This window comes from Thunnus maccoyii, chromosome 15 (genome assembly GCF_910596095.1).
Source record: "Thunnus maccoyii chromosome 15, fThuMac1.1, whole genome shotgun sequence".
Taxonomy (NCBI): Eukaryota; Metazoa; Chordata; class Actinopteri; order Scombriformes; family Scombridae; genus Thunnus; species Thunnus maccoyii.
In genome coordinates, this window is record NC_056547.1 from 11,570,796 (window position 1) to 11,594,613 (window position 23,818).

Sequence of the window (23,818 nt, forward strand, 5' to 3'; positions counted from 1 at the left end):
TTTGATAATCAATTGATCGTTTTGAGTAATTTTTTAAGAAAAAAAAAAAGTAAAAATGATCTGATTCCAGCTCAAATGTGAATATTTTCTGTTTTCTTTAGTCCTCTATGACAGTAAACTGAATATCTTTGGGTTATGGACTGTTGGTTGGGACATAAAAAGACATCTGAGGACGTCATCTTGGGTTTTGGAAAACAGTGATTGACATTTTTCACCGTTTTCTGACATATTATAGACCAAACAACTAATCGATTAATAAAGAAAACTGTCAGATTAACTGATAATGAAAATAATCGTTAATTGCAGCCCTACTCATGAGAGTCAAGTTCTAAAAGTGATATTTGATCTTTAGCTCAGACGTGCAGTGCAAAGTTTAGAAAATTATCATATGAATCAAACTGACTGTTTACATGTACAGGATGAACAACCCTGAAAACACTTAACAAGCTCTTAATTATCAAATTAAGTTAATGTCAAACAGACATAATGTATCTGTAGTTGACCAGAGAAGACCGGCACACAATAGAACATGTACAGTCATATTTACAACTTTATTATATTATTTTTCATATAATCAACATTATGTTGATTTAAAAAGTATTTATAAAACAACCATGTTACAAATAATATCTAAAATATGTTCTATTTCAGGACAGTTTTTGTTCCATTGGAAGAAATCACATCTTAGGAGTCCTGTATGGAAGACTTTCAGCAAATAAAAAAAAAATCTAACTAATCTACTAATCTTACTGGCATTGACAGCAATTTAACTGGATTAACTGGTGCATGATTAATCAGTCTAAAATGTGGAAATATTGCGCAGCAATAACATCACTTTTATAAAGAAAAACGGATAGTGTTGATGAAAGAAAGAATATTTTAGAGCTTTCAGTGATTGTGAACCAAATCAAAAAATATTTTTAAAATGTAAAATGATGTAATGCAGGATTACATTGTAACATAAAACCTCACATGACTTACATTTACATGCTCACTCTTTTCATATATACAGTCATTAATACTATATATGCACAAACATAATAAAAAAATAATTAAAAAGTGCAAAATCAGTTTTGGTAAACTTATGTGGGAGAAGATGGGAGTTTTAAAAGGTTAAAAGACGCAAATAGTAAAAGATATCCTGAAAATCTGTGACACAAGTGTTCGGTTTCATGAACTCAGTAGAAAAGATCTTCAGTCTTTTGCTTTACCCCTTTTTGGTGGCTTGTTGGATTTGTTGAGGATCTTCATGAGGTTTTTGGACATATAGTACGGCTTCTGCTCAGATCCGTCATTACGCTCCAAGTCCTCCACTGTGAGTGTGAGAGACAAATTGTGACAATTTAAGTGATCAAACAGAAGACTTGTGTTAGTTTCTGAGTGTTATTATTGTTTGTATTTATTGTATTACTTGACTCAAATGTTGTCCTAGTTATTAGCAATTATTAGCTTATAATTGACATTGTAAAATGTTAAATTAAAAAACATTTGAGATGAAAACGTTCCAAAATATTTCCCCGTAAAAACAACCCTGCTCCCACTTCCCATTGGCAGTATCCATGCTAACAATTTGATTGATCATAGTGATCTATTATGTTTGAAAATAGGTGATTTTTGCTCCTATGGAGGACAGATGTAATCATCAGTCTACAGTGATCGTTTTACTGTCAATGAAATATTATTTTACTCAGTATTCCTTTGTAAATAATACATGTTAAATGTGAATGTGGAGGCTTTCAGAAAAACTCATGTTAATCTACTTACGGAAGCAGAGGAAGAGTGTATCGACACACATGTTGTAGACGCTGAAGAATCCATGAGCTATGAGGTAGCTGCCAAACACCACAGTCTACAACAACACAGATATGGAAAAAAACAACAACATATGATTTAGAAGAAACTTCAATTAGTCAATAGTTGATCTGAATGACCACTTTAAAAAACAGAGAAAGGCAACTTGTACAGTAACCCACAATAATTGGCATCCAGTAGTAGTTGAGGGTTTCGGAGCGGAAGCTGCTGCCTGGTAGAGGTATTCGACCAGAGAAGAAAAAGAAGGACAACACACCTGGGAAAAGATTGAGAAGCTAATATCAAAACTGAGAGACTTTACATTTTCTCTGAATGCAGAGGGAATGTTACAGAGCTTTATGTTATATTTAACCTAATCAAAGAAAAGATTACTGAGCTCTTTCTGCTATACATAATGCTACTTCAACATTAGTTGGCATCTTGAGTGACAGCAGCTGTTGGAGAGGGAGGAGCTCTCATTACCTTCTGAAGAATATAGAAATCTGAAAATGTAGGTGATTAAATATTGACTACTATATTAGCTAATAAGCAACACAGATGTTCATAAGTCTGTTTTACTGGCGAGTTTCAGTATCTCAGTACTGTACAATTCCCAATTGGATAATAGAATTCTGGCTCTAACACTTTTCACTGTATATCCATATACACACTCACATTTAAAATTGTATTAATCAATTTTTTGGATACTAGAAGTTGTAAACACTTTGTCTGTGAAAATAAATAAAAACAGTAAAGTTGTGGTTTGTAAAACTAAAACAATGAGCTGAAAGACACAAAAAAGTAGTAGTTGAGTGATAATTCGCCACTATGAGTGACTCCTTTCACATCATCATGTAGTCATTTTGATCCTTTGTTGTTGAAAAAAAAAAATCATTGAGCAGCTTTCAGGATGCTGAATAATGGAACAAAATACTGTCCATTTGCATTTTTGGTCCAAATATACTAGTATCTGCCTTCAAAAGCTTCTACAGATTCAGTCCTGAAGTCTTAAAAACGTTGCTTTGACATGTTTTTCGGAGTCTTGCATTTGCCTAATGTACTGGTGCCATCCTTACCCACTCCTCCGACCACCAGGAGCTTCCCAAAAAACAGCAGCAGGTCTGTCACTTTATCAAGCACCACCACCCTGAAGGAACAGATAGTGTGGGTCAGAGAAACAACGCTATTCACAGAGGCTCCGTTCCAGCCTCTAAAATACACGTAAATGTACTCGTGTCATACAGGCTGGTCATTATAGAGACAACAGGTAGACCGGCGGTGATGAAGACGCCGTCTGTAGCAGAGGAAACATGACTTCAGCACAAACCTGACAACGTTTCTCATGAGCAGCATGAAAGCATTTTTGGCTGAGACGCAGAAGTTTTTCCCATAAACGGCGATCTGTCAAGGAAACAAAATCATTTGGTTTTAGAAAAATGCAACATTTAACATGAAACAAATGATATCTAATATATTATATGACTAACATACATATATTATATTATATGACTAACATAACATATATCTAATATATTATATGACTAACATACACAGGGTAAAGATTGTGACATTTTATAAATTGCATAATAAGTGCAGTACTATTTTTGTTACATTGGGTCAGTTTTTATTGGGGTCAAAAAAGCATTTTTTCCTCCTTTTAATAGTACTTTAAGACAAGTATTACGCTCTAAATATTAAACATAATTACTACTACAGTAATAACAATTAAGATAAGAGGGGCCTAACAATATATAGTGCTTACCATAATGTAAGCATTCCTGTTGAGGAACTTAATGAACTTCTCCAGACACCAGAAGCAGCACTTCATGCAGCACAATATGAAACGTGCGACTGGATTCTGTGCCGCTGGGATCGAGAAGACAAAACATGTATTAATAGCCTTACTAACTAACACAGTCTCATTTCTAAAGACACATTCCCACATACAGGAAGCTCACACATTGTTTGTATTCCTTTATCCACTTAAAAAGCTGGAAAAACTGAGGGTAAAGTAGATGGAAACAAGAGAGAAAGATGGATTCAATCTGTATTATGACATTCATATATAACATATTTTAGAGTAAAGGCTTCATTCAATGAATCACACTTTGATCCATTCCCAAAATTAAGACATCAGATATCTTATTTACACTGCAGCATAAGTTACACACATGAATCAATCACATGAAAAATATACAGTATTATTGTGGGTGAGACGCATTCAGAAGGTGAAGTGAGGGATTTCAGCCTTACCTCTGGTTTTGTGGTCAATGTACTCCAGGATGATCCTCACTAACTGCACCAGAGTCAGGATCAGAGCACCGAATGCCAAAGAGCCCACATGGTACCTAAAAAAATATTAATGTTTCCCTGGTTATATGAGTATCTAATGATGAATATTGTCCACATTTTGCTACAGAACAGCATAGATTTAATGCTAACAGATCATGGTATCAAATTACAGGATTATGAGATCAATTGTGAGGATATGGCTCTGTGCACAGCTGATCATTTTTATTTAATCAACAGTTTACAAAAAACAAATTTCTAGTTAAAAGTCCTCAGCAAATACAGTTTGTATTGTTTAGCAGCTGAAGTCTGTTATGTGAAGGTCTAAAGCGCCCTCTAGAAGCCAGAGTGGAAACTGCAGTCAGCCAGCAAATCCCTGTACTGGACGGATCAAACTGTTTATCCAAACTACTCTTGACTTTAAGGTTAAAAAATGTGTTCTCTTTCTACACAACCTTCTGTAGGACAAACTGTTTGCATGTCACAAGAAGTATTAGACAACAGAAGTCCAGAAACGGCATCATTGCTGATTGCAGGTATTCAATGTTTTGGACACTTTGACAGAGAAAGACACATTTATTGTTGCAGAATTTAACCTACTTGACAGCAGCTCATTAACCTACCTGAGTGAGCGTATAAAGCCGCCGCACACGGGGAACATGGGGATATCACTTGGTTTGTTGAAGGCCCAGTAGTAAGAGGCAAAGGCCCCCGCCAGCGTGCACTGCCCCAAGGCGATGACAAAATTGACACACCAGAGAAAGGCCACGACATTGTAGATCTGCAGGTTGAAGATGTTCCTCTGAAGGAGACCTTCGTCGTTGTATTTGATGAAGATGCAGCTAGCGGAGGGGCAGCCCGGGTAATCTGATGAGGTGAAGTTCTGAGAGGAGGAGATGGACAGCAGGTGAGACGATTTGAAGAGCGTGTCAGCCACTGTCAGGTGATTGGACATGTCACACCTTGCTTTTAATTCAGTTTTATAGTGGAAGAATCTGACTGACTGACAAATTCCTTCAACTGTGTAATTAACCAAAAGGAATAACAGGAGCAGATTTAGTATCGGTTGTTATTATCATCCACACTACAGTATAATTACATTGAGCCAACTTACCTGAGGGTCACAGTTCACGGTGCCATTGATTCCCTTACACTCGCTCGCAGTGGAGTTGAGAGCCACTACTCTGTAGATTGGGCCTCCTGAAGTGGCCAAATATCTACATATATCAGTTAAAGAGAAGCACTGATACTCTGGATAGTCAAACTTAACAAGAGTCTGTACAATGTATTAGTAACATCCTGACAAACATACACACACACACACACACACACACAAACATAAAATTAAAAAGGATACAAAGCAGTGGCGCCCCAGTAAGCAACACACACCAGTAGGAGAGCGAAGGTGACCAGAGGGTACAGCAGAGAGGACATCATGTGACTGACTGCCCTGTGAAAGACGGACACACACATCATGAGGTCATCCTATGGAGGTACGATACAAACAAACTTGAAGGCACAGTGATTAGTCTACAAGTCAGTTTCCAAAAAAATGCTCATTCCCATAAAATCATTTTCACAATTATTATTAATTCATCTTATATAATAAAGATCCTAATAACAAGCAGTGGTTAACATTAGGTTAAATACTTTTTTTTTAGTATTATTGAAGTTATTTTAAAGGACTAACTTGCTGGACTCCTGGATGAGGGCGATGGCTATGAGGATCCTGGTCCGCAGGAAGATGATGGTTAGGAGAATGATTGCCTCCACCACAGAAATGATGATCACTGAGGTGGAAAATAACAAGAAAAGTATCACAAGAAGGAAGAATAAACAAGTGCTAACTAAGTAGGACTTAAAAAATATGAACTCAAATAGAGAAAGATGCAGTTGCAGGGAGCGATAACCCCTGAAATCAGGGTCATCTGTTATCTGCAGCGTTTTACAATGTCATCAATCAAGTGGTGTTGTAAAAACGACATGTATTCGTGTGTATACCCACAATGGTTTTATTGCATCTATTTTTGGATATGAATGTTTAAACACATGGAAGTGATTCAGGAACTATTATCTGTGGTTTTCTCCTATTTATAGCTCTCATTTCCTCTGTAGTGGTATTTGCCTCAGTAAGAGCTGCCTGGTTGAAAATATTTTTCATTTTCATTGTACTGACCTTTGTATTTTGACTCTGACCTAACTCGGTTTTAATGTGCACATTAAGATCCCTCCAAAATCCAAATATGTCACCAGGCAAACTAAAAGGTTTAAACTTATCCCCACACTGTGAGAAATACTTGAGGATGGTAAAACAGCACATGGTTAGGTAAAAAAGGTGCTTTAATATTTCATATATACAAAAGCATTTTATTCAGACTCACAGAAGGCCAACCAGGTCTCTTGGGTTTGCAGGTAAATATTGAAGTTGGTGGTGAAACCTATGTCAGCAATGGTAGCAGAGGCTTTCTTGTAGTTATCATACTCCCAGTAGCAGTGCCATATCCCTGCAAGGCAAATGAAAAAATGATTCATAGACACTCTGACACATCAACAGACACATACAAATTAATTGCCCAAACAGACTGTATTTGTACAGTCAAACAGAACAAAGATGTAAAACTATAACTTATAAGCTTCGTATCCATACATTAATGAGCCAAATTGAACAAGACCAGCAATATTTTCCACTAAAGAATGCCACCATATCATGACTTAACTTCTAATAAAGAAAGTTGTTTAAGTGGTCTATATGACTACACCTGCAGACTCTCTGTACTGCATGTTTAACTATATAAAATCATTTCTGTTCAGTGTTTACCATAAGCCCCGGCGCCCAGGACTCCTATGATGAGCACCCACACCATGACTGGAGCAGTGAATCTCAGCAGCAACAGGAACAGCATGCTGACCACCATAGCTATAAACAGACCACTGAGAGGGGGGGACGGACAAGTTGTGAAGAAAAAAATGAGTGGATAAAACAAAAATGGACTAAACATAAAGGCAGAGATCAAAGTTGAGGGATGAGGAGATGTATAAAAGATCAAGGTATAAGCATGAATTACTAAATTGTAATGGGTTAATCATTTTAATTGTAAGCCATATAAAAAAAGATTAAAATACTGTAAAATAATTGAGCATAATAACTGCATACTGAATAACTACTCCATGTTTAACAGTTCAATTCTGTATTGCACGTTAAAATCTGACTTCAAACATCAGAGGTGGGACTGTATGTTCAAAATGTCTTTGGTATCTCCTATCTCCTATATGTATGTCTGCCAGTAGGTGGCAGTGTGTGGTGTAGTTCTGCCAGTCAGCTCACAGGAGGATCCACGGCCATGACGACGCAAAATCCTCAAAGATTCGGACACCAATCTCCCTGGCATTGAAGCCATTCAAAACGTCCCTAATGGAGACAAAAGCAAGGACAAGCTGAGTCAGCGACAGTGAAAAGCAAAGGATCAGGTAGAAGAGATATGGTAAACAAAAGGAGAAACTTACAAATATCTTTTATAAAACTAACAAAGAAACAAAAATAGACACTAACTGCGTACAAATTTGAAGCATTTATGTAAAGCCTGTTACATTACTAAAAGTGATGTAGTGGTAAAGAAAAACATGAGTCAAATATAGTTTCCAATCAGTGATCCTCCTTAAAATATCAACTACCTTCACTCATGCTTTGTTCCTTATAAAAAAGGCCCAATCCTCTTAGTTTAAAGCGTTTTGCTTTAATGTACATTATGAAATGTGATTTTAAAATGTAAAAATACCATAAACTTTATTCTAAAATGACAAGTAAACTGCAATTTAGGTGAATTTTCTCTCCACTACATCTCTGATGAGACATAAATAAAGCAAGGCAGACTAAATAGACAGATCACCCTAAACACTCAGAAAAAGAGAGAGAGAGAAAGGGAGTTTTTTTTCCACAGACTACTACATATTAATGCTGCAAGTCCCAAGAGAGCGTTTCACATGATATCTAAGGCCGCTGTGTATAACTAACAAGCAACTAAAGCTGCTACACTACAAATCAACACAAAAACTCACAAACCACCGACCCTGTGCTGGTGATGAGGAGGAGAAAAACAAGAGGGTTATTAAAGTGTGTGCAGTTATCTGTGATTTAGGTGCATGTGCGATTACACGCCAGTGCAAAAGTCATTTTTATTGGTAATGGACATAAAAGGCTCCAGGAATCCGCTGTATCTTACCCAGTGCCATTTTTGATGAGGTTGACTGTGTCGTTAATGGAGGAGGGCAAGCCTGGAATATCGGAAAACTCTGGAGGGATGTTCTTCAGTAATGAGATATCGGGCAAACATCTCCCCAGCACTACCATTAAGGGAAAATAAAGGAATCAAATTAGCTTGAAATTGATTAAAGTATAATTTGTTAGTCTCTTTGCATACTTGGCATCACCCACTGAACAATTATGGAATTAAACAAAACGTCCATATGAACTTTGAATTTGTATTTGTTGATTAGTTGCAGTTAAATCCACACTGAAATAAATGAACAGCAGCAGAAAACTGAAAACAAACCTGTAATCCGGTGCTAATATATCATGTAATCTATCAGACCAAAATGAAAAAGCAGTACAGTCTAGTACACATGAGAAGTTCAACTCACCCGATATTGTTGGCATTTGGAAGAAAGGACACAGCTCCTTGTCCACAATTTCTTTAACAGTCTGAAAAAAAGTTAAATTTGCTGGCTAAAATACAGACCAATTTCATAAACAAAATTTTTCACTTAACTGAAATCAAAACAAATTAAACTTACCAACTTAGTAGTTGCCAGGTTGATGGATGGCACACAGAAGCTTTGATTGAAAACGTCTGCTGGCTTTACATCTGGCAAATATGAAAATGGCGAAACAGCCCAGAAATCAGTTGGGCATTTTTCCACGCACACCTATGGGTAGTGAAAAAAAAAGTTCATTTCTGAGACACTGGAAGAGTCCAGTAAATAGTCAAGTATCAGTACAAACTACAAAACCAAGGAGCCATCTCTACCTGTGTGGTTGGACACTGAAAACCATTAAGAGCAGTGGCCATTATATTGACAGACGTTGCACATTTGATCATGTCAAAGTAGAACAAAGTGGGTCGGCCTCTGAGAGAAAAAGGACAGGAAGAAAGAGTTACTGATTTTGCATTAATCAAATATGTAGATAATATATATATATATAATACCTGTTTAAAAAAAAAAAAAAAAAAGGATGAAAAGGGTAGAGAGATGTTAAATTACTCATTTGGTCCGATGCCACAGAACCATCCAGTTGAGTTTCTTGCATAAAGAACATGTCTGGGATCTCCATAGAGCCAAGCTGATAAAAAAAACAAACATTAAAACAGAGATAAGAAGAACAGAATAAAAGCTAATGACGTAAAAGCTAATGACAAGTTAGTCAAGCTGGATTGTGTCCATTTAGTTACTTAAGTTTGACATTGACAGATAGCTTTAGCGTATGAGGAAACGTTTTCACTTGTGTTAACACGAAAAACTGTACAATCATAGTGTTTGCCAGTTTATTGTTTGTACGGGGGTATATACATATATATATTTATATTCCACACATTAGCATTCACAAGGTTTATTTTATAGACTGTATATATATATATTTATATTTCACACGTTCGTTCAGACTGTTCATTTATGACAATAATCTAAAAAATGTGTAAAATAGTTTCTGACACTAGTGTTTTCTGGATGAAGTGGGAAATATGGATGTGATTCTGTTGTACCAAATTGTGTAACCCACCAGATTCTGTTTTTTTTTTTTTTTCCAGCTATGTTGCCACTGCACATTTTCAACATAATCTATCAACAAGTTACCCACAAGTTGTAACAGGCATATATTCAGATTGGCTCACAAATTTCCATTTTTGATGACACCTGTCAAAATAAGGCATGTAATCAGGTATGATAAAAACAAATTGGCGGTGGCCGGCTGAAATGGTCTCAGTTCAACCACAAGAGGGCACAACAGTCTGACAGGATGCTTTGATGACATCTCTCTTGTTCCCATGGGGTTCCGTTTGAATGCACTTATTGTAAGTCACTGTGGACAAAAACATCTGCTAAATGATTGCAGTGTAATGTAAAATGTAATGTATTGAATTACTAACTGACTGTTTCTTGATTTTAGCTACACACACACACACACACACACACACACACACACACACACACACACACACACACACACACACACACACACACACACACACAAGCTAAAGAGTGAATTCTTTGACTATTACCACTGTTTCTCATAAAGAAGACTAATGGTTAATAGTTCTCTATAGTTTATGGAGAATAAATCCAGACACTAACATATCAGCAAAGGCCAATAGGTTTCTCCACTTCACCACTACAAATCGACCTTCGCCAACCACTGCTTTTGAACTGCATCCAGTGAAGAAAATAGCTGATTATTTGGGACACATTCAACCGCTGACACACATACGGTGACTGTGTTACTTATCAGACCTCTCTATTGACTCTAGATAAGAGAGACGGCCCTGTGTGTTGGAATGAGTTTGATGATCGGCAATAAAGAGCAGCTGACCGGATGTTCCCATAGAAATCAGCTGCTCATAGTTTAAAACAATAATGGAACCTCAATTCACTTAAAGACACGACTAAGTAAACTTTAAATGATAATAAACAATAATAAACCAGAATTTAAAAAAAAAAAAAAGTGTAAATCTTGAGGTTGGTGGTGAAACATCAAAAACTGAAACATCATAGCTTTAGCCAAACTATGAAATGTGCATCTTGGGAGTCGTAGTTAACTTCTACCCTGAGAGCTTTTTGGCTGGACCGGCCACAGACCAGTCCTATGACTGAGTGAGTGAGTGAGTGAGTGAAGTTACACCATTGCTCTTTCAAAATGAATCAGCATGAGATGATGGAAGCAGAGGACAGCAGTGCAACAGAGTGACTGTGTTTCCTGCACCGAGCTCTGACACTCTCAGCTCAGGTGTTGGATTTTATAACTGAATTAATACCAGGACTCAAGGTTTTATCACAAACGTTGAACAACAGCATTAAAACACGAGTCTTGCAAGTAAAATGTACGACTCATGTAGCTGTTTAGTTTGTGGCGGCTGCTTTGAAGGTGCGCTTGATTTGACTGTAACTGCGGTAACCAGGTGGAGATAAGCCTCGTGAATTTGCCAGCCATATACTAGGTTTGGACTCAGTCTTGTTATCAAAGAACCAGATATTTTTTAATGCAGCTGTTCATCTTTTGCACTTATGATTAAACTGTGAGAGTTTTGTGCCAATCCAGGCTGTTAAAGTGCTCAAACTGTGAGTCACGTAATGTTGTCTACAGGAAAAATTAATGGGATTTTTAATGGGACTTCTGGCAACAAGGGTGCCTGAAATAGCTCCTGAATGGCAAGTGGCTGCATTTAAAATCCACACCTTCAGTTTGTAATGCAGGCTTTACTTAAACATTTGTAGTCTCCTGATGACATGGAGGAGTGCCCCTTTGAGAGAAGCAGCAGAGAGAGAGTGGAGTAAAAAACTGTGGCAGAGAAAACATACAGAAGTACTGAAAGTAGTGGAACAAACAGAATGGACAAGAGGAAATGTGGAAAACAAAAAGAGTGAAGACATCATTTGAGTATGTGGCAGATTCAAAAGACTGTGTAGGTGGTGTCAGGTTACTCTCACCTATAATCCCAACTACTATGTAGCCGAGGATGACGGCCATAAACAGGATACAGCAGATGATATCAGTGCAACCTCTGATGAAGAAAAGAGAGACAGAGACAGGTGTAAGTGAGCAGGCCTGCGCTTTGCATTGAACTTTGCCTTGGTAGGGTGACAAATGTGATTCCATCAGTCAACAGAAACTCAACAAACACGTATCTGCTATGCAAATGTAAAAACTCTTACACCACAGTAGAAACCCTACAGCTAGAGTGAGGATTGGGGATTAAAGGAGACTAGTTGGTGGGGAAAGATTGTATAGACAAGCAGGAAATGAGACAGATTCACCTTTTATTTATGGGTCCGTTAAAGGTCGGGTCATACTGAGCAGGTTGTCCTGGGGAGAAAAAAAAACAACAGTAAAACAGCAAATCAGTTAATTGGTTTGTCCTAAACACCTTTATTGACTGTGGTGACATACTGGTACTGTGTCATAATGTTATCAGCGACTTCCTTGTTTGTGGTTTTTGAGACAGTCTATCAAGGACACACTAGTTTATCATTCAGTTTTATAATAGCACTAATGGCGCAATTCCACCTCAAGAAAATGTACTGCTGATTAAATCTGTGTTTCTTGTGTGTGTGTTTGTATAGTGTATGTGTACTTGCAGAAATATTTCTAAGCAATAAGATGTTTTCTTGTGTTCCTTTTGAGTTAATGAATTACTGTGCAAGTGAATGAGGAAAACGTGAAGACAAGAGAGGGAATATTATATTTTTATGGGTCAGTTGCTCATAAGTGTTTTACAATGTAATTACTATGATAAACGTGCCAGTGTTACAGGAAAGAAATGTCTCAGGTATGTTTCCTGGAACAGGAAGAATGAGTACCTGTAACAACAAACTGTGAAATCCAGCAGGTATCATTTATCCATATAAACTGAAGTTTAGAGTCTAGAGTTCATGTTAGTCACTCAATGTGAAATCACAGTAAAGGCAGTAAAGAGAAAATGATCTGAGTTGGGGCACAGCACTAAAACTCACAGCTCAGGATTATTTGAATGAAATTTGAATTAACAATTAAGCGTCTGGAGGAGGGGGAGTTGTGGACATTCATCAATATAATGGAAAAATGTACACGGTGAAAACTTGTCTGTGAGCCTCAATTAGCCTCCATTGCATTTTCCTGTCTGGCAGGCAAAACTAAACAGACTGCTTATAATCTCAACCTCACCTAAAGACTTAAAAACAGGTTTTCAGAAGATACAGTCATCCTTTGGCATGTGGCAGAATGAACTATACCACAAATAACAATAACAACACTCCAACACTCATTTACCAGAGAACTAATAGTGGTGAAGGTCACGAGGAAGAGTCTCAACAGCCTACTGGTTCTTCAGTACGACCTGATAAAAAGCATGTGGGTTCTCTTTTGTTGCTTTGTTAGATTTTCATCTGACGCCTGCAAACATTAAACACGCTGCGTGAATCTGACTGCTCCGTAGGGACGGACAGTTTGACAGGCAGCTCACCAATGATAATCATTTCTCATAGCAGCTGGAGCCAAATTGTCTACACTGACTATAATATGAATACAGATGACTGGAGGCTGTGTCGGTACTGCCACCAGACTGTCATGTCAGGTTGCCTGAGTAGGATGCAAATTTTTAAGCAGGATGCAATAAGTTGGTAACTATTTATACGGCTCTGAATGGGACAGCAAACATAACACTTTTTTCCCAAACAAAGACCCAGAAAAGATTAAAACTGCTTCACTGGAGTATAAATGTGTGAATAAGTTACTAGAAGCAATAGAGATAAAACCTAATCTAAACTTCTACTACTTCAGAATTTCACAAACAGACCACACGGTTGTATCCATACTGTTTTTGTGCACGTCATTTGCTTCCTAAACCCTCATTTGTGTAATACCATGAAAAATGACTGAGGAAGCAATATGAAACAAAGGAACCTGTTCATCGGCCTCTTGCAACGCCGCAAGTATCAGATTTCAGCTGTGCTAGGATACAGCTTGGGTTTGGAATAAATGACAACCTGGAAAGTGGCTCGCTGTGATTCACACAGTGACTTTTCAGTTTTTATGCCCTTGTAAAAAGGTGGAGGAAAGCTTTAAATGTGCAAAACTTTGAACCCCAGACATACAAGCTGCACCTCATTTTTATAGCTTGGAGTTGCAAAGTAGAAAGGTGACATGTGAGGTCATCGCTTCATCCTGGTATAACAGACAGAACAACTGTGTCTATTTTTAGTTTTCTTTGCCCAAGTTTAGCAAAACACTCAATCAAAACCACGATTAAGACATTTGTGAGAACAATTTGACTGAGAGGATGGCATAAGTAATTTAAATTAAGAGTGTACAGACTGTGTGGTTTATTGTACAAACCTCACCCTTCTTTATGTTTTACAGCAAAAAGAGATGAAAACATGGTTAATTGGTAACCTGCGGTATTCAGAGGACTGACCCAGAAGAAAAGAAAGAAATAAGTAATCTTTGCAAAATATGAGGGGAAGGAACGTATCCATTCAAAGGTGATGGATTTGAATGTTGACTCTGATGTGTGACTCCTGACTAGCTTCATAATTTAACATGTTAATAGCCATGGCAGCAGCTCTATAAAACAAAGTATTTCTTATCACTACGAATATTCAAAGGGGACATAAAAAGAGTCATTGAACCTATTCAAATAAACAATAAAATAAACAGTGGTCTGTTTGTTATTAAGTTTTTGATTCTAAAATAAGATTTCAGCAAGTAAAAGAAAAAAGTACATCTACTTGACAACAAACACCTGGTATGACAGAATATTATAATTATATGTTTAATCCTTACTAATCGAACCAAATATGAACAATTTATGGATAGAGTGAACAATATTTACATATTGTGCAATTAACTTTAAACCTCTTTTAAAAAATGGATATACTGCATTTTAGAATGAAACGCTTCGGTTGTTTTCTAGCTTTATACATTAGCTTTATTAACTATCTTGTGTGTTATAGTCAGATGATCCAGTCTTTCCCCCTGATTGCCCCAAGCAGCTTTAACACATTTTCTGGTCAATGATTTCCAGCAACTTCTGCAAAGTGACTTATTTCTAAACATTGTTTCTAAACGGTCTTAACCCCCTGAAACCAAAACACTGATTTTTTCTTCTTTTTAAAACTTTTTTTTTTCCTTTGTTTTTTTGGAGGATTTTGTGAAAATGTTGCAAAATTGCAACACTTAAAAATATCACAACTTTAATTTTAACAAAGTTCATAGATTATTAGGCACTGATGATTAAATATCAAAATATGTAACTAAAACTAATTTTATTGACATGAAACTGTTGGATACAGCACAATAAAAAGCTAATCAATTTGACTAGTTAAAACTGTAATTGTAATCCATGTTATAATGCATTTCTGCATGATAAAAAACTAAGAAAATGACTTGTTATTGGAACTTTTTTTGACATTGCAAAATAAAATTGGAGTTTTATTACATCACTGCTCCACAATTTCTTCATATTTACATATTGAACTTTGCTTGAACATAATAATGATCTTGGATGTCTAAGGACTTTGGGTTTCCTTATGTGTGAAACTCAAGGGAGCAGTTTCTTTATCTGTAAAGCACAAACGAACAGCAGCGGCCTCTTTTTTCAACTTTCATTACCCCACACCATCCCTGCGAACATCAGGAGGGGGAGCATTGTTGGCCATCTTTTTTCACTCTGGGGCTTTGTGCTCTTGCCTCATCCATGGATGGTCTGCCTCTCTTCAGGGTATTGATTTGAATGAGAGAGGTTACCAGCTGTGCCTGGGTTTGGGATCTGCAGGGTTCACTCTACAGTCACGCTTGAACTGCAGCCGAGCATTGACCACTCCAAGGATGATGGTGTGCCAAAAAAATGTACAAATACCAGTGTGTGGACCTATTGTGGAACTTGGCTGTAAAGGAATCAAGCAAATCGATCCCACCCATGAATCGGTTATACATCTTCACAATGGATGGTCTTCTCACTTCAATGGAGGACTTGGTGGATTTGTCCCACTGGGCAACCTTGTTAACTAGGTATGGACCATCAAAAGTGGAGAGAAGAGTAATAGACGAGTTGTCATAACACCTCACGTCATCCACTCTGAAGTCAAAAGTCTGAAGTCCCTCTGCCTTGTTTTCTCAGCTCCTTCTCTTACGCTAACCTGAGGTTTGGCACATGCACAGGGTGTAACGCTCAAGGAGTCTGATGAGTAGAGTCAAAGAAATGTCCTGCAGGAAGTGCTGATGTAAGCTTCATAAGCTTAAACTTGGTATATTTACCCTGCACACTTCCTTGAGACAAGTCAAAGTCGCAGACGACGCCTGAGATTCCTGTTCTTGCCCAAACCTTGAAGCCCCATGTACAGGGGTTCCCACGTATGTATTGTCTGATTCTACTGAACTTCCCTTTAAAAAGCAATCATCATTTCATCCACAGAGTTATGCTCCTCTGGTTCTATTTGTAGACATTTCTCTCTGAATGCATCCAACCATGGCCTAATCTTCCAAAGTTTGTCCTTGTTCTGTTCACCTGAAGCAGTAAGGCTGTTGACAAAGTGGATGGATGAAAGCAAGTTCTGGCAACGGTTATGAGGCATTACGTAAGCTACAGGGCCACAGCGCACGTCGGCTTCACAGTAAACCCTGACACGAGGCATTTGTACTGTACCCATTTGCAAGTACATGCCTCATTTGCTCTAGCTCTTTAACAGATATGTCAGCAACTGTCCCATGTTTCTGGAGACTGTACTCATTGCTCTTGACTGTCACATTCTGAAGCATCTCTGAGGACAAAAACCTCTAGAAGTACCGCAACAGGGGTTTACAACATTGAAACAAATCCTTCCAAATCATGTGTATTATACTTTTTTTTTTAATTATTTGAGTTTTCTATCACTGAAACATCTTTAGAATAAAGAGAAAAAATACTACAGGTCAAACACTCACTTGGAAAACTGTTGAAATTGGTCCAAAAGAGAGAGCTGGGGGGTCAGTGGGAGATCGCCATGTTGTTTGAACTTGGACTGTGGTATTTCTTACAGTATTAATATTTTCTCACCAAAAATGTTGATGTGATACAGTTCAGAATCTGAGGTGTTGGGATATGTAGCGTGTGTCTACATTCATTCAGTAACAGTTTCAAATAGATGTTGCAATTTTACGACTGTGGGCCTCAGAAAAACGAAAAAACATTGCGTTTAAAACGTGCAACCGCTTCAACCAAGAAAAAATTCAGACACATTTTACAACAACATTACCTAACTTGATTGGGTAACAACGAGCAGTCTGAAACCTCTAGCTAACATTCAAATGGATTTCCACTTCCTCATGAAGGCTGAAACAACAGCATAGAACTAGTAGGAAGCAGATTACCGGTGAGAAAACATGGTGATGAGTTTAAAAACAACATTTACATAAAAAAAGTTTCTTGGGAACAGAGGTGAGGTTGTCACAGTAAAGCCATGATTAGTACAACTGTCAGCTGACACTTGCGATATCTTCTTTTGTCGTCGTCCTATTCTCTGTTGTTTATCATAGGTTATTTGAGTTGACATGAAATCCGACGGCATTTGCCTCCAGGGAGGATTTGTTTACTGTAGCCTTGCTAAACCTCCCAGACTGTCAATAGACTTGTGACTCCATCAATACATCAAATGCCACAAAGAGCAAACAAGGATGCACGAAGCGGAGATCTGATGTTTACACGACAGACGGCTACAATGAAATTGTCACAGGCAGGTCTGTAATGTGTCCGTGCATAAACAGTGACAATTCTCTCAGAGGGAATAGGCTCTGTTACACCAATCCAACTTTCTCTGCTCTATAATTTATTGGCAAAAGACAAAACGTGATTAGTTAAACATGATACTGCCGTTCTCCTTCACCGTGGAAAACTTGGTGGTCAGCATCCGCGAAATAAAGAGCAGTATGCCTAAATCACAAACCATTAAAAGATTCTGCAGGAGCAATACTAGAGCTGAAATAATTAGTCGACTATAGGCAGCTATTTTAATGATCAATTACTTGTTTGAGTTATTGTTTTCAGGGGAAAATGCCAACCATCTCTAAATCTAGCTTTTAATTGTCAGAATTTGCTGCTTTTCTCTTTTTTTATGACTGTGATTTGCATTTTGCACACAAAATTTGAAGATGATACCTTGTGATGGACATTTTCTGAAGTCTTATAGATCCAACAATGAATTGATTAATCAAGAAAGATAATTGAAGTGTCATCGGTCTTGGCAACATATAACTTCTTCATCTTTTGTCACAGCCATTGTCATGTGGTGGTGTCATTTTAAATATGATCCATCATGATACACATTTATCATTTTGTTGTCTAATTTAACACCACAAGGCATTTGATAAATCAGAGTTTTCCAATCTCTTTGGCTTGAGACCTCATTAAAATGAAGCAATGTGTACTTTTGAACCCTCAACACAGTCAGCAGCTCAACCAAAAATGATTTTTCCATCTTTGTCTTATCTTTTGTTTTTGTTTTTTTTAAAAAAGGAGGCCTGGGTAGTTAAAAGCTTAACTTATCACTTATCTCACAAGAAAAAAGCAAATATTCAAGAAGTCAAACAAAATAAACAAATGTTAAGTAACAGCTTTGCCCTCCCTTCAAATTTAACTTAAAAAGCAACTTGCAGGTTGAATTTTTTTACTGAATTTACAGTTTATGTATCATAAAAGATATCCTGTGAAATATTAATGTGTGATTTTATTAGTTTAACGAGACATAAAGGCAGAAATTAAGACTGAAAAGTTAGCATTTTGAGCACCTTAAAAAAAGCTTTTTTTCCCTCAACAAAGCGTCATATTACGTCACAGGAGGGAGCACACTGCGAGGTGCTGAGTACTAATGGCCTGCGTGGTCGTCATTTAGTGACTTTGCATTTATTTCTGTCTTTCTTTCTTTCTTTTTTTGCTAGTTTTTCCTAGCAGGAAAAGCAGCAGCTAGCTTTCATGCCTGGCTGAGTTTTGTGCAGATGAAGACTCTTCATTGCTGCCTTTGTAATGGAAGAACACGGTTGCGTGTGGGCTCATTTTAGACAGAAGGGTTGTGTTATTTGCGATATGATGATGTTCGGGACTGTGTTAGGCTGATAGCCGGTGCAGTTCCTCCGGTACACAAAGCTGCCTCATCAGCTCGACCTTCAGCAGCAGCTCAGCGCCGACCAAAGAGACTCAGCTCCACGAAGACATGAACTGTTCTGGTAAGTTCAGGAATCCATTAACTCGACACGCCTGCATTTCCCCACTGCGCACATCCACCTCTGGAGGGAGAAGCACCGAACAAAGGAGTAGCAGAAACCAGGTAGAGGATGATGTGTATGATCTGAGGTCTAATCATCAGTGGTGCTGATTCCTGCTGTATTTGTACTGGTTTCAATGTGCTTAAACCAGAAAATAATGTTTTGTAAAGACAACGCACCAAAGTTGATCACATATTTGTAAATAAATCTTATAAAATATTTGTTTATGCAGGGTCTACGGGAGCCTTTAAACTGGAGAGTGACGCTATCAGAACAGCACTGGTGACGGATGTTCAGTTGTTGTCTTCACAGTATCAGAGTTTCTCGCTGGAGGCGTTTCACTCCCTCGTCTTCCATTGTGTACCAAAGCGCGCTGACTTCTCCTTCCTTGAGATGTACAGCACGTGACTATTGTGTGATCTTTTCAGAATTAGTGCCACTAAAACTAATCCAGTCTAACAAAGCAGCCCCGCCCTCATTGATATACATGGAGTGGACAAAATATCAGAAACAACTCTCAGTATAAAGCGTTAATATTTAACAGCATCACAAACTGCAGCGTTTAAAATGACCATAAAGCTGAATCTAAATCAGTTTCAATAAAAACTGAACATTGGAACCTTCATGAACGTAGGATTTATTGCTTTGGCTAGGTATCAATATATACTAATAAACTGGCAACTGACTGTACTGATATATTCCTTTTTGACAAAATGCACCTTTTAGTGACAGTGTGACACTACACATCATGTCAAAAATGAGGCCATCATACAGTTAGCAATTTCAGTCATTTAGTATAATTTATTATTTGATATATTATATATTTTTTTTTATCTCCCCCAGCATATGCATCAGCCCTGATGGAGTCTCTGAGGGAGGACTACTCCAGGTCACCAAAGACTCTACGGGACAGCAGCGCTACCTTGTCCTACACTGGTCTGGGGTCCCTTTCCAGATCTTGCAAGTAGATCACCAAACCTGATGCAGTCTGCCTGTAACCTCCACAGCCTTGATGGTTTAACACGGGACTTAAGAGTGAAACCCAGTATGGATGTTGTGGTTCTCAGTTTGCAGTTTGACATTATTACAAGTCAGATTAATTCATATTTATACATCCTATAAATATATTTATCAAAAGGTTACATTTTAGTTTCAGACTGACTCAATTGTTTTGTTGTTTATTTGTATTTGAAACCTGGTGCGAGATTTATATGAAATTTGGTGAAAAATTTAGATCATGAATGACTGAGTGATGGGATATTTTTGAACATTTTCACTATTTATTTATGGTTATTAAATTAAAAACAAAAACTGTCTCGTGATTGCATTGCATAGCATTGTTTAGCTTTGGCGTATCCGTAAATTGGTATTTTTTTCATGTGACCATATGTTTGAGATACATCCAGACACATCATTTAAAACTTACATTCAGCATGTTTGTATGTCTTACCAGATTCTAGTCAAAGGTGGATGTAGCATATTTCATACCAGTGTTTTACAGGTTAGTGGTTTCTTGCTGTTATTCTATTCTATTCTCTTGTTAAAACACTTACTGATCAGTTTGATGGTGATGGTAACTTCCAAATTAGTGCTTTGAATTTTGGTGGTGTGATTGAACCTTGGTTTACATTTGTATTACATATATAGGTGCTTTATTTTAGTCAATGCAGTTGGAGAATATTAGAATGTATTAATAGTTTTTATTTATATGTTTGTTAGTATTAGCTGCTGACGTCTGCAGGCCTTAATGCAACATCTATTTGTTACACGTGAAGCTGCTCCTAACTGCATAAAATGTTAATTACATCCAAACACTATACGTATTATTGTGATAACTTTTATTAATTGTCACCTAAATGAGGCCATTGAAACACTTTGTAACATCTGTCGTTCTATTAAAAACTTAAATTAGAAATGTATCTCTATCTGCCTCTCGCCCCGTCTCTCTCTTTCTCCGTAAACATAGTGAGGAGTTAAATCAGACACTGTGACATATAACTGACCTAAAAAGCTGCTCTTTAAACCTGATATGTGATAGCAAATGTTACAGCATTGTGAGGTGAAACAACACTGTGTTACGTGCCGCTAGCAGCACATCTGCCTGGTTGTCTGCTGGTTCTCACAATGTAAGTTATGGTATAACTGAATTTCTAGTTAATGATCATTATTTCTTTTAATCCTCGTTTGTCTCTGATCCTTTGGACACTTAACAGCATCAAAATTATGTGTTTGTAGTCCATCATATGTGAATGAATAAACATTTACAACCTCTTTAGTGTCAAAACTAGCCTTGAGATCCATTCCTTTCTTGTTGTTCAACTTGACAGTGCTCCCTTCTGTTACGTCACTTCCAGTTTAGTTTTTTTTTTTTGGACGCGGAAATAAAATTCTCTAACAACAACAACAACAACTTCAGAAGTCGATGTAGTGTATATACAAGCACATTTTTATGAAAATGTAGTTCCTACATCATTTTCCTACACATTGATTCACTGGGGGCTCCAACCTTCAATTTGCTCTTTAAGGGGATCCTGACCAAGCACTGACTTTAAGTACTGTGCTTGTATAACTTTTTTTTTTTTTTTTTTTTACATGCTGGGCTGATTTTAAGCATTTCTTTCCTCTTTAGGTCAAGTATCTGGGACGCTTTGGTTCATCTGTAATTAAACTGACACTACTTAAGTTGTTTCTAAACAATTAAAGAAATTACAATAAAATAAAACAAACAAAATTTTAAAAAAAAAATTAAAATGTGTATGGATGGCAGACATGCTAGCTGCTCACAGACAAATCTGTAGACTCGCAAACATTTGACCTGACGCATATGTCAGTTTTTCTTGTTGGTAGCTTAGTTGATTATTTATTCATAAACAAATACTTTTTTTTAAAGATTTAGATATAAAATGAGATGGCCATTGATTTATATAAATAGGCCCACCATTATCTATTAATTTAATATAAGTTTGACCTAAAGATAAGCTTATATCAATTATCAACGTTAACAGATTAAAACCGCTTGTCAAAAGAATATTCATGAAAGTTATTTATTAGAAATCAAATGTATAAACTTTTCTAGTAAGCCCAAACTTAGGAAGAATAAAAGTTAACGTTAATATTTGCTCAAAGTAAAAGATATACTGAGATATAAATTGAGATTTCAACAACAGACAGTCAACTCTCAGAGGTAACGGACGATGTCCACTCACCATACTCGGAGTCCTCGTTTGTCTCTTCCCGTTTTCTACCCATTTTCCGCCTCAACTTCCACCTTTTCTTCCTCAACTTCTTACTAACTTCCTTAACTCCTCTCTTTACTTAAAATAAACTTAAAAACTTTCCAAACAAAAACCTAAAAATTGCCTTTAAAACGGGTACTGTCGCGTCCAGGCGATCATGGCAACCAAGTGAGGAAATCTTTTTTCTTCCTGGCAGTTGTAACTAGGTAGTGACGTCATAGGCGCACCTGCTGCTGAGGGATGCGCACCTGCGCGTGCAGCCGAAGATTGTTTACTCGACAGAGGACTCACTCTTGACCTGTGAAATGAGAAGGTGATTTTCTTAGGATTGTCTCATCTTGTACTTTTAACAGGTTGAATTGGGGCCAATCACACAACTCTGAGGGATGCGCACCTTCGCGTGCAGCCGAAGATTGTTTACTCGACAGAGGACTCACTCTTGACCTGTGAAATGAGAAGGTGATTTTCTTAGGATTGTCTCATCTTGTACTTTTAACAGGTAGAATTGGGGCCTATCACACAAATTATATGTTTTCAGTGTTGAAAAGTCACTAAGTACTCAAGTACTGTACTTAAGTACTATTTTAAGTTAGAGTATTTTCATTTGATGCTACTTCATCCTTCCACTCCACTCTATTTTCAGAGGGAAATATTGTACTTTCTACACCACTACATTTATTTGACAGGTTTAGTTACTTTCCAGATGAAGATTTGACACAACAGATAATATAACAAGCTTTTAAAATACAACACATTGTTAACGTCACATTTCAGATGGCTGAGTTCCACCACATAGTGATTTTTCTGTCTAAACTTCTCACATGGTTTCATTTCAATAACTGTTCGAATGATCCAATAATTCAACAAAAATCAAAGATTAGAGAAAAAGTCCAAAAATTGAAAACATATTTGTGTATCAGAACTTTGTTTTTTTCAGACAAAATAATCTGTATATGTTTTATAGTAAATTGCAAATACACATGCAAGACTTGACTAGAAAATGGCACAAAATATTATCTCTTATCTTCTAATAAGAAACATGAATGGTGACTATGTTAATATTTTACTTTAATGCTTGAAGAAAACATCCCCTCCCTGACAATAAAAAAAAGCACCTTACTTCCTTCATAATCCTTATTTAATACATCACCTCCGCTACTACTTCCAATATACAATTGTATTTGAAATGTTCATTACATTTTAAATTTGTTAACGTTGCATTTCCTTGTATTTTATTTCCACTTCAACTTTTGTTTTCTGTTTCGTTGTCTTTGTCTCTTTGCTTTCATAATCGCCTCTTATCATTTGTTTTTGTTCGCGTTTCCTTATAGGCCTGTTGTTGAATATGTAAATCTGTATTTATTGTTGTATGTACTTCCTTGTCTCACCTTGTCACGACCAACCAGGAAGACAAAACCTACAAAAACATTGGCAGAGTGAGATATCTTCATTTCCTTTTGTTCTCTGGCGGTGCTCAGTGCAGCTCAGCATCTCTCCTCTTGCTTTGCACTGTGGCCTGCAGATA

General features: G+C 37.1%; 1 protein-coding gene across 1 annotated transcript; it reads right to left on the reverse strand.

The window, feature by feature from the left end:
* Positions 1-532: 532 nt before the first annotated feature.
* On the reverse strand, positions 533-22,505 carry slc44a4 (solute carrier family 44 member 4). Its single transcript, XM_042435111.1, has 22 exons — positions 22,264-22,505; positions 12,103-12,151; positions 11,776-11,849; positions 9,340-9,418; positions 9,105-9,204; positions 8,872-9,003; positions 8,719-8,779; positions 8,301-8,421; positions 7,406-7,489; positions 6,899-7,011; positions 6,462-6,584; positions 5,771-5,870; positions 5,438-5,530; positions 5,195-5,297; positions 4,704-4,963; positions 4,045-4,139; positions 3,554-3,657; positions 3,119-3,192; positions 2,868-2,938; positions 1,974-2,068; positions 1,765-1,849; positions 533-1,313 (listed from the first exon to the last, which is right to left on the reverse strand). Exons 1-22 carry the CDS (start codon positions 22,304-22,306, stop codon positions 1,195-1,197), a joined length of 2,178 nt encoding a protein of 725 aa, XP_042291045.1. The 5' UTR covers positions 22,307-22,505; the 3' UTR covers positions 533-1,194.
* Positions 22,506-23,818: the final 1,313 nt, after the last annotated feature.

Excerpts from the sequence above, each read along its gene's own strand:
- slc44a4 (XM_042435111.1), bottom strand. The coding sequence starts at position 22,306 with ATGGGTAGAAAACGGGAAGAGACAAACGAGGACTCCGAGTATG. Across the intron at positions 4,964-5,194 it reads CCGTGAACTGTGACCCTCAG|AACTTCACCTCATCAGATTA; the intron begins GTAAGTTGGCTC and ends TCCTCCTCTCAG. Across the intron at positions 3,658-4,044 it reads CATTGACCACAAAACCAGAG|CGGCACAGAATCCAGTCGCA; the intron begins GTAAGGCTGAAA and ends TCTCGATCCCAG.